This window comes from Nerophis ophidion, linkage group LG19, assembly GCF_033978795.1.
Source record: "Nerophis ophidion isolate RoL-2023_Sa linkage group LG19, RoL_Noph_v1.0, whole genome shotgun sequence".
Lineage (NCBI taxonomy): Eukaryota > Metazoa > Chordata > Actinopteri > Syngnathiformes > Syngnathidae > Nerophis > Nerophis ophidion.
This window is the reverse complement of record NC_084629.1, coordinates 25,000,811-25,018,666: the sequence shown is the minus strand read 5'-3', so window position 1 is coordinate 25,018,666 and position 17,856 is coordinate 25,000,811. Positions and strand designations below refer to the sequence as shown.

Sequence of the window (17,856 nt, the reverse complement as noted above, 5' to 3'; positions counted from 1 at the left end):
GCTCTGATGCAAAGATTTTGTGGGATCCTTTTGAGAAAGAGGCTTTTCAGTGTTCTTGAGCACTTTGTCTCACCGCCTTGGTGCAAAATGCTCGACTTTAATGGGTTCAGGGTAAAAAGCTCGGCCAACTCACATGTGCCATTTTTTCCCCGCAAGACGCTCTTGAGTAGTATTCATTCCGCTGTTCCCAGATGGGAAAGGATTGACTTTGCGAGTTTCTGTTTGAAATGAACAGGTGGATGAATGTCAGATTTAGGCACTGATGTAAACATGTTGTGGTATTTCTCTGGCAAACAGGCTATTTGAGTGGGATTCCCATGGACTTTTCCTCGTCACCTGGGTTTGTAATGATCAACTTGGATGAGTTCTGTGGGAAACGCAAGGGCGAAATTTTTTTTCTGATGTGACACTTTTTTGGGATTTTTGAGAGAAAGATGTTATTCTTAATACATAAGTTGCATGGAGGCTGGTGAGTCATTGGCTCCAGTACCCCAACATGGACCCCGCAGTTTGTCTATTGGGTTAAAATGGCCTACGACCTGCTGTAAACACTGTGTTCCACCACGTGTGGAATAAGCAGGGACTAGTCGTCACCTGTCTACGTGTTAATGCGACCTGCCAGCCCGTCCCGTCAGCGCCACCTTATTTTCTCACCGGTTTAACGCGTCGGCGTCAGGAAGTAGAATTTAATGAACACCATCTGCACATTCTCTCGACGCTTAATTTAGCCGACGCTTCCCCTGGTGGTGTGTGTGTGTGTGTGTGTGTGTGTGTGTGTGTGTGTGTGTGCCCGTGTTGCTGTAAAGTATATACGTGCTGACATCAACTTAAAGCACAAGTCTGGTTTGTTAAACGAGCGAGAGTGCTGTAATCCATCCTGTACGCCCTAATAAGGAGTTTATTTCCTGTGATGGTTTTCCCTCATTTTTAAACTTCAACAAAATGGAATCCACTTCTTACATAAACACTGTATTTTTTCCAACATACTACACATGCCATACCTCCCATACAACATAACATTAAGTAGGTGTGTCCTGATCTAAAATTAATATCGGATGTCAGTGTGATATTCAGTATTTAATGTCTAATATCTGCAGCGTGTTTACTTGTACAAAGTTGGACAGCCAATTAATATCTAAATGTCCTCCAACAAACACACAAGCATGGTCCTGTGTTGTCATTTACTAAAAGCATACACGGTAGGCTATAGGCTACTAGGAGCTAGCAGCTACACAACAGCTAAGCACACAATAGCACACAAAAGTAAACATGGTAGGCTATAGGCTACTAGGAGCTAGCAGCTACACAACAGCTAAGCACACAATAGCACACAAGCTTTTAGGGTTGGGAATCTTTGGGCACCACACGATTCAATCTTTGAGGGTAACCATTCGATTCAGAATCAATTCTCGATTCAAAACGATTGTCAATACAAAATCTGTACTTTTTAATCACACAGTCGGTGCCAGTTCTATGAATAACAACATTCCTCCATAAAATAGACAAACAGCTGTGCAGAATGTCTACATTACTTAAAAGAAAACTGGTTTTGGTAAATAAAATTCGATCCAACCATTTAATAAAGTCAAATACAAATAAGGCAACAAGAGATGTATCCAACACTTCTCTTTCCTAAATTAAATCTGTACAGCAAATATGATCATCTACAATCAACTATATGATTTGTCTGAGTGGATGGACAGTACAGATAATATATATATGTATATATATATATATATATATATATATTTTTTTTTTATCAATTAGGAATCGTTACACGTAAGAATCTCGATTCATTCGAAATACAATTTTTTGTTATTCCCTTACCAGCTAGCGAGACATACTGTACTGTGTCCCTAATTGAACAATATTGCAGTGTAAAACAGCACATTTATTAATTTACTGTAAACATATATATAACATAATCGTGGTTGCATGTAACTTAAAAATAGAAAGTTTAGTTTTCAGTAACAAATGTGTCCGCATCATTTAATTTTAACGTAACACATTTTTTTTTACAGCAGCACAGTGGAGGAGGGGTTAGTCAGTGCATCTGCCTCACAATACAAAGGTCCTGCAGTCCTGGGTTCAATCCCAGGCTCGGGATCTTTCTGTGTGGAGTTTGCATGTTCTCCCCGTGACTGCGTGGGTTCCCTACGGGTACTCCGGCTTCCTCCCACCCCCAAAAACATGCACCTGTGGATAGGTTATTTTGGCAACACTAAATTGGCCCTAGTGTGTGAATGTGAGTGTGAATGTTGTCTGTCTTCTGTGTTGGCCCTGCGACGAGGTGGCGACTTATCCAGGGTGTACACTGCCTTCCGCCCGAATGCAGCTGGGATAGGCTCCAGCGACCCCCCCACAACCCTAAAAGGGACAAGCTGTAGAAAATGAATGGATGGATTTTTTTTTTTTTTTTATGAATTGCAGCCTTTTGGTGTTGCAAAAAAACCAAAAAACAATTACCACTCCACTTTAACTTTAAAACAGCAAACGTCCATTAGGGAGAGTTAAAAATAAAACTGTTAGTTTCAGTTCTCAGTTTGACTAATTTCTCTTCATCTAACCTTTTCTAACTACAAAGTAACGATTTCTGCTGACATCATATCAGATCAATATGAGCATTGGCCAATAGCTGAGGCCTAATATCGGTATGAGAGCTACAGAGCTACATTTGAACAGCACATATGCTAAGAAAAAAACTACATGACCCAACTTACAGCTCCCACATATGTAGCTGAGCTCCAGGCTGCATTTTACGATGTGTAGTGAAGCTTGCTTCTTTGTTGTTTTACAAAGTTGGCGAGCTCATTGAGCTATTGGCAAGTCAGAGGCAATGTCATGTCACTGAAGAAGAAGAATTTTCCTCCATGTCGTCATGAAAAAGCTGCAACTTCAAAAGCGGCCGTTTAAGCGCCTCCGTAACCGCCGCCAATTCACGCGGCATACAAAATACAGAGACGCTGTGTAAACACACACGAGTGTCTCACGGCAATCATCGGCTCCAATTTCCTTCCTCTGGACGGTCATTTTGTCTGGAATTGATTGATCGCTTGATGAAGCCACAAACGAGCCCGTGCACACGCACGCTCTCAAGAAAGTGTCCATTTCAGCGTCACGCGGAAAGGATGCTCAGGCTATCAAGTTCTCTGCGTGGTCTTAATGCTACGCTAATGCTCGCCAACTATGGTGGACGAGACTGAAGCATCGATCGCTGCTCCCCGGATATGACTTTGATTTGGTTTGCGTACACTTAATGATAAATGGGCTCAGTGTTCCATTGCTTCTGCCTGTCTCCATGGCAATTATTCATCACCATAAATTAGGTTTTGTGCGTTGAAGTTTGATGTCGTGCCCATTAAAGTCAAATGTGAAGCTCACTCTCTTCCAGCATACATAATTGATTTGAATGTATGATTGCCCGGGAGGATTCATAATGGCCGAGTTTTGTTTTATATGAAATTAAAAGTATTTAAGTATGTCAGCCATCAAAATAGGAAGTAATAAACTCTTAAACATTTTGTTCAATTCTAAAAAATGAAAAGGTGATTAAGTACATAATATAGTTTTAGTATTTACAAATGCCCTTAAATAAATTGGCTATGAAATTAAATACTGTACTATTTGTTTCAATATAACTATGTAAAAAACATTTATAATTACTGTAATTTATTGACTGTTCAATAAATGAATTCAAATTGTAAATACTTCACATTTTAGTTGTAAGAAATAAAAGGCCATTAAATATAAGTGAACATTACATCAAATACTCATTTAAAATGACAGTTATAAAACTGGCGAAAGTTAGTATATTGGTCATTAATTAACATTAATAGTTAATTAAAGCAAAAAAATGTTTTGCAATGATCAATTAGGTTTAATAAATGATAGTAGCCCAGCAGGCACAAGACATTGAGAACTTGTTGAATTAGGTCCTGACATTGAGCAACTTAAACCTAACATTGGATCAACATTCTTTTTGACAGCGTTTAATCAATGTTGGGGCCTAACGTTGATTTAACCATTGGATGTTGGTCATTTCCCAACTAATATTCTACAACTCAAACGTAACGTTGAAACAACATGCTTTTTGACGGTGTTTAATCAATGTCAGGTTGTGACGTTGATTTGACCATTTAATTTTTGGTCATTTCCCAACCAATATTCTACAACTCAAACCTAACATTGAAACAAGATGCTTTTTGATGACATTTAATCAATGTTGGGTTCTGACGTGGATTTGACCATTGAATTTTGGTAATTTCCCAACCAATATTCTACAACTCAAACCTGACGTTGAAACAACATGCTTTTTGACATCGTTTAATCAAAGTTGGGTTTTGATGTTGATTTAACCATTACATTTTGGTCATTTCCCAACCAATATTCTACAACTCAAACCTAACATTGAAACAAGATGCTTTTTGATGACGTTTAATCAATGTTGGGTTCTGACGTTAACATCTTCCAACCAACAACGTGGATCCAGCGTTGTCTCAATTTGCACATTTGCAACGTTGTTTCGAAGTCAGTTTTTAAAGGACGTGTATGTGTAATCAACGTTGTATCAATGTCTTAAATACAATTAAACAAGCTTTTAAAATGTCGTTGAAAATGTTGGATTTTAAATATTTAGGTATCTTTGTCTTGAAATTAGTTCTTTTATTGTCATTGAAATTTGAACTTTACAGTCCAGGGTGTACCCCGCCTTCCGCCCGATTGTAGCTGAGATAGGCACCAGCGCCACCCGCGACCACAAAGGGAATAAGCGGTAGAAAAAGGATGGATGGATGGAGTACAGACAAGAACGGAATTTTGTTGCATTAGCTCGTTGTAGTGCAGGATATAAGAGCAATAAGGTGCGGACGTTGCATATGCATCCACGTTTATGGAAATCAGTATGATTTCAAATTATTTGTTGATTTAATGGATAGTGCAATGATCACTTTCACATTTTAATTTTCAAAAGAAAAGTCTTCATATTTAGCACAATACTGAGAGCTTTTTCTTATGGTTGGACCCACTCACATAGCTAACCAATATATTACACTACCTCCACTATTAGAATCATATTAAAGTCAATCAATCAATCAATCAATGTTTATTTATATAGCCCTAAATAACAAATGTCTCAAAGGACTGTACAAACCATTACGTCTACGACATCCTCGGAAGAACCCACAAAAGGGCAAAGAAAACTCACACCCAGTGGGCAGGGAGAATTCACATCCAGTGGGACGCCAGTGACAATGCTGACTATGAGAAACCTTGGAGAGGACCTTATGTGTATTGGAATATTATTGGACTGTATTTTCTTCCTCTGTTTCAGCATTTGAATGACTTGCATTTACAAAACATCTGGATGCTTTTTTATTTCTAAACGTTTGTGCCGTTACCCCCCCCCCCCCTTGTGTGTTTCAGTGTGTAAATTCAAGGCCCACAAACGTTGTGCCGTTCGAGCCACTAACAACTGCAAATGGACCACGCTGGCCTCCATAGGCAAGGACATAATTGAGGATGAGGACGGGGTAACTGCGTGGCAATATTATTACCGCCAGTGCGGTGTAGCATCTCAGCAGCGTTGGTAAACTTTGTGTGTGTGTGTCTGCGTGCATGTGTGTGTAAACAGATTGCCATGCCTCACCAGTGGCTGGAGGGCAACCTGCCCGTCAGTGCCAAGTGTGCCGTGTGCGATAAGACATGTGGCAGCGTGTTGCGGCTGCAGGACTGGCGCTGCCTCTGGTGCAAAGCCATGGTAAGACAGCTGTCACCAATTTGTCCAAAAAGTGCAATAATCATTAAAAATTGTAAGAAAATATTTCTGCTTGGAGATAAAGTTTATGTTGAGAACTCGGCTAAATGCTCAGCGAGGAACTTTTTTTAATTCTGGTTAAAATCATTTCTGCAGTATGTTTATTACCGTACTTGTGCCAGTTAACATCTAAATGTCCTCCGATAAACACACAAGCTTGGTCTTTTCTTGTCATTTACAAAAGGTAAACATGGTAAGCTACTAGGAGCGAGCAGCTACACAACACCTCAGCACACAATAGCACACAAACTAGACATACTGTAGGTAGTAAGTGTCGTTAAACTATATTTCAGTTTAAACAGCACATTTGTCAATATAAACAAATAATTTTAGTTGCATATTACTTACACATGTATACACGCGGATTAGTATTCACTGGGAACAAACGTGTCTGCATCATTTAAGTTCAACTTAGTTACATTTTTTTTTTAAATTACCACTCTAATACAACTTAAAGCTCTGGAACATTCTGCCTCTCCATGTTCGAACTGCTCCCACAGTGGAGAGTTTTAGGTCTCGTCTTAAGACCCACTTTTATTCTCTGGCTTTTAACACTACGTGAGTTGTGTGGTCCTCTGTTGTCCTCAGTGTTTTTAAAATGTTGATTTATATTTATTGTTTTAATTGGTTTTACCCTTTGAAATCGTTTTTAATCATATTTATTTTTATATTGTTTTTGTATTGGTTTTATATTTATTTATTTGTTGTTTTTATTCAGTCATTGGTGGAGCTAAAGATAATATTTGAATATATTTTTTAATATTGTTGTGCAGCACTTTGGAAACTGTTGTTGTTTAAATGTGCTATATACATAAAGTGGATTGGATTAGCTGAGATAGACGCCAGCGCCCCCCGCGACCCCGAAAGGGAATAAGCGGTAGAAAATGGATGGATGGATGGATTGGATTAAAGACAGGATACCCGCCTTCTGCCCGATTGTAGCTGAGATAGGCGCCAGCGCCCCCCGCGACCCCGAAAGGGAATAAGCGGTAGTAAATGGACGGATGGATAATTCCATTACAGACAGTTAATAGTAAAAAGGTTAGTGTTGTTCTTGCCTACCATTGTTCTCTGTTTGACTCATTTCATTTCATCAAGTCTCACATTGCACACTACAAAACAATGAAAGTATGTAAAATGTGTGCCGATATGGTATCAGATCAATATCAGTATGGGCAAATACTCAAGGTCATCGATATGGTATCGCAATGTGAGCTAAAGTTGGGCTCCCACATTTGTAGCTGAGAGACAAATAGCTCGCACAGCTCCGGACGGCCTTTTAAGACGTGTAGCGAAGCCTCTTTTTTTTTCTTCTTCTTTTTAATGCGTTTTGTTGTTTTACCAAGTTGTCGGGCTCTTTTAACTACTGGCAAGTCAGAAGAAGAAAAAGGATTTTCTTTAAAAATTAGAGACTTTTCTGCGCTTTTCAGCTTGGAGATACAGTTTCAAGCCTTTTTTAAAATACGATCATGCAAAGGTAATGAATGTCGCTGCTCTGATTTTACTACATCTCCCTGAGAGTAACATGAAGTGTTTTTGCCGCCATGTTACTTTCTCAAAATGTTTGCTACTATGGAACAATTTAATTTAGTTGTGTGTGTTCTCACCAGGTGCACACAGCCTGCATGGACTTGTACCCTCGCAAGTGTCCTCTCGGTCAGTGCAAAGTGTCCATCATCCCTCCGACAGCGCTCAACAGCATCGACTCAGACGGTAGGCCACACAAGGATCAGAGGTGGTTCTGGGACTTTAATTAGCTTCAGCGCCTCAATTGGCTCGTCCCTAAACATTCATCCATTTTGTCTTGTCCATACTATTTTGCTGCAACCAACACTTCTTTTCAGTCCTACTCAAAAAGAAACAAAAAAATAGTGGTGTTAACAGCCGTGGCTGTAAGCGACCTGCTGTGTTTTTATTACCTCAAAAAGCTAGTAATAGCTACATTTGGATTATTTTGAGAACTTTATTCGCCTTTGCACGCGCTTGAAAATAGAGGTATCCCCATTACTTCATGAACTCTTTCAGCTCAGCCACAATACTAGTTTGCCTTTCTTTTCTTTATAAAATTACTATTTCAGAAAACGTAATCATACTTTGGTCACAAAAAAAAATATTAGAGTTGTCTGATAATATCGTACTGCCGATATTATCGGCCGATAAATGCTTTAAAATGTAATATTGGAAATTATCGGTATCAGTTTCAAGAATTAAAATGTATGACTTTTTAAAATGCTGCTGTAAGAAAGTGGTACAAGAAAAAAGTAGGGAGAAGTACAGAGCACCAATAAATCTTAAAAGCAATGCCTTTGCGTGCCAGCCCAATCACATAATATCTACGGCTTTTCACACACACAAGTGAATGTAAGTTATACTTGGTCAACAGCCATACAGGTCACGCTGAGGGTTGCCGTATAAACAACTTTTAACACTGTTACAAATATGCGCCACACTGTGAACCTACACCAAACAAGAATGGCAAACACATTTCGGGAGAACAGCCGCACCGTAACACAACATAAAAACACAACAGAACAAATACCCAGAACCCCTTGCAGCACTAAGTCTTCCGGGACGCTACAATATATACTCCCTTCTACCAAACCCGCCCACCTCAACCTCTTCATGCTCTCTCAGTGAGAGCATGTCCCAAATTCCAAGCTGCTGTTTTGAGGCATGTTAAAAAAAATAATGCACTTTGTGACTTCTATAATAAATATGGCAGTGCCATGTTGGCATTTTTTTTCCATAACTTGAGTTGATTTCTTTTGGAAAACCTTGTTACATTGTTTAATGCATCCAGCGGGGCATCACAACAAAATTAGGCATAACAATGATGGCGGCGCCCGGGCTGCGACACTGCGGTGCTCTTGCTAAAGATGGAACATTTGGCGGAAATGCCGGACAGTTCTGCATACTTCATGGCTGGCTCGCATCGTGGTCACTCCGTGATCACGTACGACCGCCAGACACTTCTGGATATGGACATATTGGGCCGTTTTGGACTGATAGACGCGGGCGTGCTAAACATGCTAACTAGCATGGGGATTCATCGGCGGCTACATCCAGCGGCCTGTGAAGCAGGGGAGTCTAGTAGCAGCGGGGGCCGTCTACGGAGCAGACGCCAGCGGTGTGATCGGAAACGCGGATGTCGAGCGGGGCTAAAAACAAAGCAGAAGGCTAATCCCCACAGTACACCACTTCCCTCCACCCTGAAGACGGATTTAGATGGAAAATGCGAGACTACTGGTCTGGGTAAGGAGTCTGTTAAATTAGAACAAGTTTTTTCTACTTTGAGTGTTTCAGAGTTGGACATGTGTTTTACTGAGGTGGCTAACTATGATGCGTGCAGTTTATCAAAGCAACAAACAAACAATCGGAAAATCCCCGTTACTGAGGAGGCTAACTATGATGCGTGCAGTTTATCAAAGCAACAAACAAACAATCGGAACATCCCCGTTACTGAGGTGGCTAACCATGATGCGTGCAGTTTATCAAAGCAACAATCAAACAATCGGAACATTCCCGTCGTATCAATTCCTAGATATGGTCGTAATTATACTGAATGCACTGGGCATAATAAACACAACATTATTAATATTGCTACTACGGATAATTTGATCAAAAATTCCCTAAAACAGCCCACTACCTATAATGTAGGTTTTTTAAACATAAGATCATTGTCTCCCAAAACGTTGTTAGTTAATGATATTATCAGAGACAACAATCTTAACGTCATCGGTCTCAGCGAAACCTGGCTTAAACCAAACGACTTTTTTGCGCTAAATGAGGCATGTCCTCCTAACTTTACACATGCGCATATTGCCCGTCCGCTTAAAAGGGGTGGGGGGGTCGCACTAATATACAACGAAAACTTTAACCTTAGTCCTAAAATAAATAATAAATATAAATCGTTTGAGGTGCTTACTATGAGGTCTGTCACACCGCTGCCTCTACACCTGGCTGTTATCTACCGCCCCCCAGGGCCCTGTTCGGACTTCATCAATGAATTCTCAGAGTTCGTTGCTGATCTAGTGACACACGCCGATAATATAATCATAATGGGGGACTTTAATATCCACATGAATACCCCATCGGACCCACCGTGCGTAGCGCTCCAGAGTATAATTGATAGCTGTGGTCTCACACAAATAATAAATGAACCCACGCATCGCAACGGTAATACGATAGACCTAGTGCTTGTCAAGGGGATCACCGCTTCCAAAGTTACGATACTCCCGTATACTAAAGTATTGTCCGATCATTACCTTATAAAATTCGAGGTTCAGACGCATGTTCGTCAAACTAATAATAATAATAACTGCTATAGCAGCCGCAACATTAATACGGCCACAACGACAACTCTTGCTGACCTACTGCCCTCGGTAATGGCACCATTCCCAAAGTATGTGGGCTCTATTGATAACCTCACTAACAATTTTAACGACGCCCTGCGCGAAACCATTGATAACATAGCACCGCTAAAGTTAAAAAAGGCTCCAAAAAAGCGCACCCCGTGGTTTACAGAAGAAACTAGAGCTCAGAAATTATTATGCAGAAAGCTGGAACGCAAATGGCGCACGACTAAACTTGAGGTGCACCATCAAGCATTTAGTGATGGTTTAATAACTTATAAACGCATGCTTACCTTAGCTAAAGCTAATTATTACTCAAATCTCATCCACCGTAATAAAAACGATCCTAAATTTTTGTTTAGTACGGTAGCATCGCTAACCCAACAAGGGACTCCTTCCAGTAGCTCCACCCACTCAGCTGATGACTTTATGCAATTCTTTAGTAAGAAAATTGAAGTCATTAGAAAGGAGATTAAAGACAATGCGTCCCAGCTACAACGGGGTTCTATTAACACTGACACGATTGTATATACGGCGGATACTGCCCTCCAAAATAGTTTCTCTCGTTTTGAGGAAATAACATTAGAGGAATTGTTACAACGTGTAAATGGAATAAAACAAACAACATGTTTACTTGACCCTCTTCCTGGGAAACTGATCAAGGAGCTCTTTGTATTATTAGGTCCATCAGTGCTAAATATTATAAACTTATCACTTTCCTCGGGCACTGTTCCCCTAGCATTCAAAAAAGCGGTTATTCATCCTCTCCTTAAAAGACCTAACCTCGATCCTGACCTCATGGTAAACTACCGACCGGTGTCTCACCTTCCCTTCATTTCAAAAATCCTCGAAAAAATTGTTGCGGAGCAGTTAAATGAACACTTAGCGTCTAACAATCTATGTGAAACCTTTCAATCCGGTTTCAGGGCAAATCACTCGACGGAGACAGCCCTCGCAAAAATGACTAATGATCTATTGCTAACGATGGATTCTGATGCGTCATCTATGTTGCTGCTCCTCGATCTTAGCGCTGCTTTCGATACCGTCGATCATAATATTTTATTAGAACGTATCAAAACACGAATCGGTATGTCAGACTTAGCCCTGTCTTGGTTTAACTCTTATCTTACTGATAGGATGCAGTGTGTCTCCCATAACAATGTGACCTCGGACTACGTTAAGGTAACGTGTGGAGTTCCCCAGGGTTCGGTCCTTGGCCCTGCACTCTTCAGCATCTACATGCTGCCGCTAGGTGACATCATACGCAAATACGGTGTTAGCTTTCACTGTTATGCTGATGACACCCAACTCTACATGCCCCTAAAGCTGACCAACACGCCGGATTGTAGTCAGCTGGAGGCGTGTCTTAATGAAATTAAACAATGGATGTCCGCTAACTTTTTGCAACTCAACGCCAAAAAAACGGAAATGCTGATTATCGGTCCTGCTAGACACCGAACTCTATTTAATAATACAACTCTAACATTTGACAACCAAACAATTAAACAAGGCGACACGGTAAAGAATCTGGGTATTATCTTCGACCCAACTCTCTCCTTTGAGGCACACATTAAAAGCGTTACTAAAACGGCCTTCTTTCATCTCCGTAATATCGCTAAAATTCGCTCCATTCTGTCCACTAAAGACGCTGAGATCATTATCCATGCGTTTGTTACGTCTCGCCTCGACTACTGTAACGTATTATTTTCGGGTCTCCCCATGTCTAGCATTAAAAGATTACAGTTGGTACAAAATGCGGCTGCTAGACTTTTGACAAGAACAAGAAAGTTTGATCACATTACGCCTGTACTGGCTCACCTGCACTGGCTTCCTGTGCACTTAAGATGTGACTTTAAGGTTTTACTACTTACGTATAAAATACTACACGGTCTAGCTCCATCCTATCTTGCCGATTGTATTGTACCATATGTCCCGGCAAGAAATCTGCGTTCAAAGGACTCCGGCTTATTAGTGATTCCCAAAGCCCAAAAAAAGTCTGCGGGCTATAGAGCGTTTTCCGTTCGGGCTCCAGTACTCTGGAATGCCCTCCCGGTAACAGTTCGAGATGCCACCTCAGTAGAAGCATTTAAGTCTCACCTTAAAACTCATTTGTATGCTGTAGCCTTTAAATAGACTCCCTTTTTAGACCAGTTGATCTGCTGTTTCTTTTCTTTTTCTTCTATGTCCCACTCTCCCTTGTGGAGGGGGTCCGGTCTGATCCGGTGGCCATGTACTGCTTGCCTGTGTATCGCCTGGGGACATCTCTGCGCTGCTGATCCGCCTCCGCTTGGGATGGTTTCCTGGTGGCTCCGCTGTGAACGGGACTCTCTCTGCTGAGTTGGACCCGCTTTGGACTGGACTCTTGCGACTGTGTTGGATCCATTGTGGATTGAACTTTCACAGTATCATGTTAGACCCGCTCGACATCCATTGCTTTCCTCCTCTCTAAGGTTCTCATAGTCATTATTGTCACCGACGTCCCACTGGGTGTGAGTTTTCCTTGCCCTTATGTGGGCCTACCGAGGATGTCGTGGTGGTTTGTGCAGCCCTTTGAGACACTAGTGATTTAGGGCTATATAAGTAAACATTGATTGATTGATTGATTGAATTCCATTACTGTATGTATCGGTATCAGTTGATATCGGAATCGGTAATTAAGAGTTTGACAATATCGGAATATCGGATATTGGCAAAAAAGCCATTATCGGACATCTCTAATAAATATTGAGTTGATTACAAAATGTTCTAATAAAGGAAATCCCACCTAGTACCAACTTCGTCACGTCCGTTGTGTCCTGAGCAAGACACTTCACCCTTGCTCCTGATGGGTGCTGGTTGGTGCCTTGCATGGCAGCTCCCTCCATCAGTGTGTGAATGTGTGTGTGAATGGGTAAATGTGGAAGTAGTGTCAAAGCGCTTTGAGTACCTTGAAGGTAGAAAAGCGCTATACAAGTACAACCCATTTATCATTTATTTATTTATAAATACTTTCCATCCAACCTGCCTGCCTTGTAGAAACAGTTTCAGCATAAATATCAACACACTTGCATTAATTGCTGGTTGGAGTGTCCTGAACCGTTATTGGATATCGCTCCGATATCAGCATGTAAAATTTCAAATACAAGCCAACCTGCAGCGTGCTCGCTTGTCCAAAGCTGGACGGCCAGTTAACATCTAAATATCCCCCAACAAACACACAACGTTGCTTTTTTTCTTCTGTTTCAGTTAAGTCCTTTACAATGAACATGGTAGACTATTTGCTACTACGAGCAAGCAGCTACACAACAGATAAGCACACAAGCTAAACATAGGTAGTAAGTGTCTCTTCATTGAACAATATTGCAGTCTAAAATAGCACATTTAGCAACATAAACACATTTTAATAGTTGGGTATTACTATATTAGTATCCAGTAACAAACGTGTCCGTATCATTCAACGCAATGCGTCATGAGCTTAATTTAATGAAAACAAAAGAAAACAATTACCACTTTACTTCAACTTAAAGACAAAATGTGTTTTTTTTTAACATGATAAAAGTACGTATGATTCCTGCCAATATCGTTTCACTTCAGCCAATACTCAAGGCTACAATATCGGTATCATTTCGGAAGTTAAAAGGTTGCTTACGATGAACTTGTGATGGCTAAAAAATGCTGACTCAGCAGTTTGTTCCGTTCTGCATTTACTATGAATATTCTGTGTTGTGCAACGACATGACCAAAGAGAGTTTCCCGCTCTACTTTCTCATGCACTACACATTGTTATGAAAGTAAAATGCTATTTCTTCTACCCTTTGGAGAAGCAGTCAGAGGTTTAGATGAAAGAACACCTTAGCTGCATGTACAGTCCAGTCCAGTTTGCCTAACTGATCCATTCTATTTATCTTAATTGATAATTAAGGAAAGTTACTATACAAATGTGATTGTATTGGACTTCAGAGGATCTACTGTGTTTCAAAGATGGCGGGTGACATATACGTATACTCTTTGCATTGAGACCAGGCTAAAAATAGACACACACACCTGGCAGCCTAAAAATAGACTTGAGAGTTTTGAATGTTTATTACTTGTCGCGTGAAGGCATTACATGTTCTGTTTTACTCTTTAAATATTGGAATGCCAGCGTCACATTGAATCCACACCATCGCTCTACTCGCGTGCTAAGTCCCACCGTGTGCCCCCGATGCAAGCTATAGGGGGAATCGCGGGAGATTGCTTGCAATTGGCTGGCGGGGAAGACGGCAGCACGTGCCTCAGCATCGTGACTACTTGCACGACCCTCTCTCTCTCCTCCCCGCCCACTCTCGCTACATACGGTCCTAGTGAAGGATGCTAAGATAACATCAGTGCAAAGTCTCATTTCCATGCATTAGTAATGACCCTTTGTCCTATTTACATGCATTCATGGTCTTATTCTTTGCTAACAGGGTGTATTTTCTGGCAGTTAGCACTGTTTTCTGTAAAACGTACGCACCTCTGTATAAATTACGCCCATTCTTTGTCGTTTGTTGTTTTTATGCATTCTTACTGTGACATGCCTTTTGACTTTGAATTTGAAATCAATGTTTATTACTTATTGTAATAAATACCATTCTAACCAGGAACCAATTGTTAATGAAAAAAGGGTATACATTATTATTGAAATAAAATACTACAAAATAAATAATTTTTAAAAACATTTTAATGTGATTTATTATATATTATTAGATGTTTTTAAATTTTTTTTTAAATCAGGTTAATCACATTTCTGGTTTTAGATTGGTCATGATTAATCACTGTTTATTACTCGCCTGCATCATTTGAATTAACTTTAAAAACTACCTTAATATTTGGACACCAGAATGTCACACAGGAAAACATTTTTAAATGTTTAAATGAAATGCACGTCATTTATCTGCTCAAAAGTTTCTACTTAGTTCAGTTCAGTTTCAGTTTTAGTTTATTTGAAACATGCATACAATACAATCATTTCATCACATATTTTCTTGTTGTTTCATTACAGCACGTCCGAAAAGGAGTAGGAAGAAGCTGAGCTTATTTAATTCTACCTCTTTTCATACCATAGCAATTTTATCTTTGTCTCAATAAAAAAAAAAAAAGTCCCGTAACAAGCATCCATCCATCCTTTTTCTAGCGCTTGTCCCATGTACGCTTAAAATTAATAGTGTGATAAATCTGCGTGTAGTCACGATTAATGCAATATTTTTTTGTGATCACTCATATGAGTTAAGTTGTTATTTTTGACAATTTTAATATTTATAAAACAAATATTTACTATAAAAAATATTAAGTCAGTAAAGTTTTAGTTTTATACTCACCACTTTTCACAGAGAGCGCTCAAAAAAGTGCTTTACATGGTTAAAATACAATATAATATAATGATAATGTAAAATGCAGGCCTTGCCCCTAATTATGACTGCATCACTAATTAACACCTGATACTCTCTGCAGTTGGGTAGATAAAATGTGTATCTAATTAAATTTACTTAATCAAGTGTCCATCCGGCTATGTGAACCTACAGTAATTAGTGTTATAATTTTTATTATTTCTAGTAATATATTGTGTGTTTGTTTTGGTGTTCCTTTTATTTACCCTGGTATCCAGTAAATACTAGTAATATTACGCAATGTTTTATTTAATAGATACTATAACGAGTTAAAAAGGAAATACGATTACAATATATAAAACAAATATTAAAAAAAAAAACAATTAAATTAATAAATAATAATTTGTGGAAGTCTCAAAAATGTATATATGTAATAATAATTGTAATAATATGGTAAATATGTAATAACTGATGGGGTTTTTTCCTACCGTTTTTCCTGCCAGGCTTCTGGAAGGCCACCTGTCCCCCGTCCTGTGCCAGTCCCCTCCTGGTCTTCGTCAACTCCAAAAGCGGCGACAACCAAGGAGTGAAGTTCCTGCGGCGCTTCAAGCAGCTGCTCAACCCGGCGCAAGTCTTCGACCTGGTCAATGGCGGCCCGCACCTTGGGTAGATACTCATGTTATCTCTGCACGTCACTCACAGAGGCAATAGTATCCATGGCAACGTGTCTGTGTTGTCAGTCTGCGCCTGTTCCAGAAGTTTGACAACTTCCGAATCCTCGTGTGTGGCGGGGACGGCAGCGTAGGCTGGGTGCTCTCAGAGATCGACAAACTCAACCTACACAAGCAGGTAAGGAAATAACACGGGGGGAAAAAATCATTGGCTTATGACAAGATTGCTGAGCTGTTTTTAGAACCTACTGCACTATACCTCTAGTCAAAGATCCTCTATATTGTGTGATAGAAGCACACTAGTGTTTTTAAGGACAAACTGGATTGCGAAAACACGAATCAAAGATCTTCTACATGACAGGAGCACTGTGTTTAAGGACCTACTGCAACAACTCTAGTCAAAGATCCTCTAAATGACACAACCGCCTTGCTGTTTTTAAGAGCATGAAAAACGTGAGGCAAAGATCTGATAATGACAGAAACGTGCTTCTGTTTTTAAGGATCTACTGCAAAATTGTTAGAGATCCTCTAAATGATTTTTTAAGGACTTACTGCAATAATTCTACTCAAAGATCCTCTATGCGAAAGGAGCACGTTACTATTTTTAAGAACCAATTGGACTGAAAAAACGCGAGTCAAAGATCTTCTACATAACAGGAGCGCTCCTTTTGTTTTTAAGGACCTACTGAAAATATGTCATTTATAGATCCTCTAAATGACAGGAGCGCTCTGCTGTTTATAAGGACAAACTGTAACAACATGAAAAATGTGAGTCAAAGATCCTCTAATGACAGGAGCGCTCTTCTGATTTAAGGACTTACTGCAAAATGGTTGTCAAAGATCCTCAATGTGACAAAAGCGCTGTGCTGTTTTTAAAGCTGACTGAAAAAAATGCCAGTCAAAGATCATCTATATGACACAAGCGCTCTGTTACTTTTAAGAAACTACTGCGAAAACACCAGTCAAAGATCCTCAGTACGACAGGAGCGCTCTGTTGTTTTTAAGAACGTACTGTAAGACCATTGAAAACGTGAGTCAAAGATCCTCTAATAACGGGCACTCTTCTGTTTTTAAGAACCTACTGCAAAAATGTTAATGAAAGATCCTCTCAATGACAGGAGCGCTTGCTTTGTGTAAGGCCCTTTGGCAATAACTCCATTCAGAGATCCTCTAAATGTTTTAAGGACTTATTACAATAACCTGAGTCAAAGATCCTCTACGTGAGGAGTGCTCTGTTTGTTTTTAAGGACTTATTTGAATAACTCCAGTCAAAGATCCTATGTATGAGAGGACTGCTCTGTTGTTTTTAAGGCTGACTGCATCAATGCCGGTCAAAGATCCTCTATGTGACAGGAGCGCTTGCCTTTTAAATGGCTCTTCGGCAATAACTCCAGTCAGAGATCCACTATATGAAATGAGTACTCAGTCGTTTTTAAAGTCTTATTACAATAACTTGAGTCAAAGATCCTCCATATGAGAGTAGTGCTTAGTTGTTTTAAGGACTTATTACGATAACTCTTCATCAAAGATCCTCTAAATGAGAGGAGTGTTCTGTTGTTTTTAATGACTTATTACAATAACTCCAGTCAAAGATCCTCTATATGAGAGGAGTGCTCTGTTGTTTTTAAGTACTATTACAATACCTCTACTCAAAGCTCTGATGTTTTTAATGATTTATTACAATAGCTCCAGTC

General features: G+C 39.8%; 1 protein-coding gene across 4 annotated transcripts in view; it reads left to right on the top strand.

Annotated features, from left to right (window-relative positions):
• Positions 1–17,856, top strand: part of dgkh (diacylglycerol kinase, eta) — a 156,479-nt gene that overhangs the window by 90,301 nt on the left and 48,322 nt on the right. For all 4 annotated transcript variants that reach the window (XM_061879650.1, XM_061879649.1, XM_061879652.1 and 1 more), the window contains 5 exons: positions 5,422–5,528; positions 5,630–5,755; positions 7,423–7,525; positions 15,995–16,157; positions 16,232–16,340. In XM_061879650.1, coding sequence (XP_061735634.1) covers positions 5,422–5,528; positions 5,630–5,755; positions 7,423–7,525; positions 15,995–16,157; positions 16,232–16,340 — 608 coding nt within the window. The remainder of the gene's footprint in view (positions 1–5,421; positions 5,529–5,629; positions 5,756–7,422; positions 7,526–15,994; positions 16,158–16,231; positions 16,341–17,856) is intronic.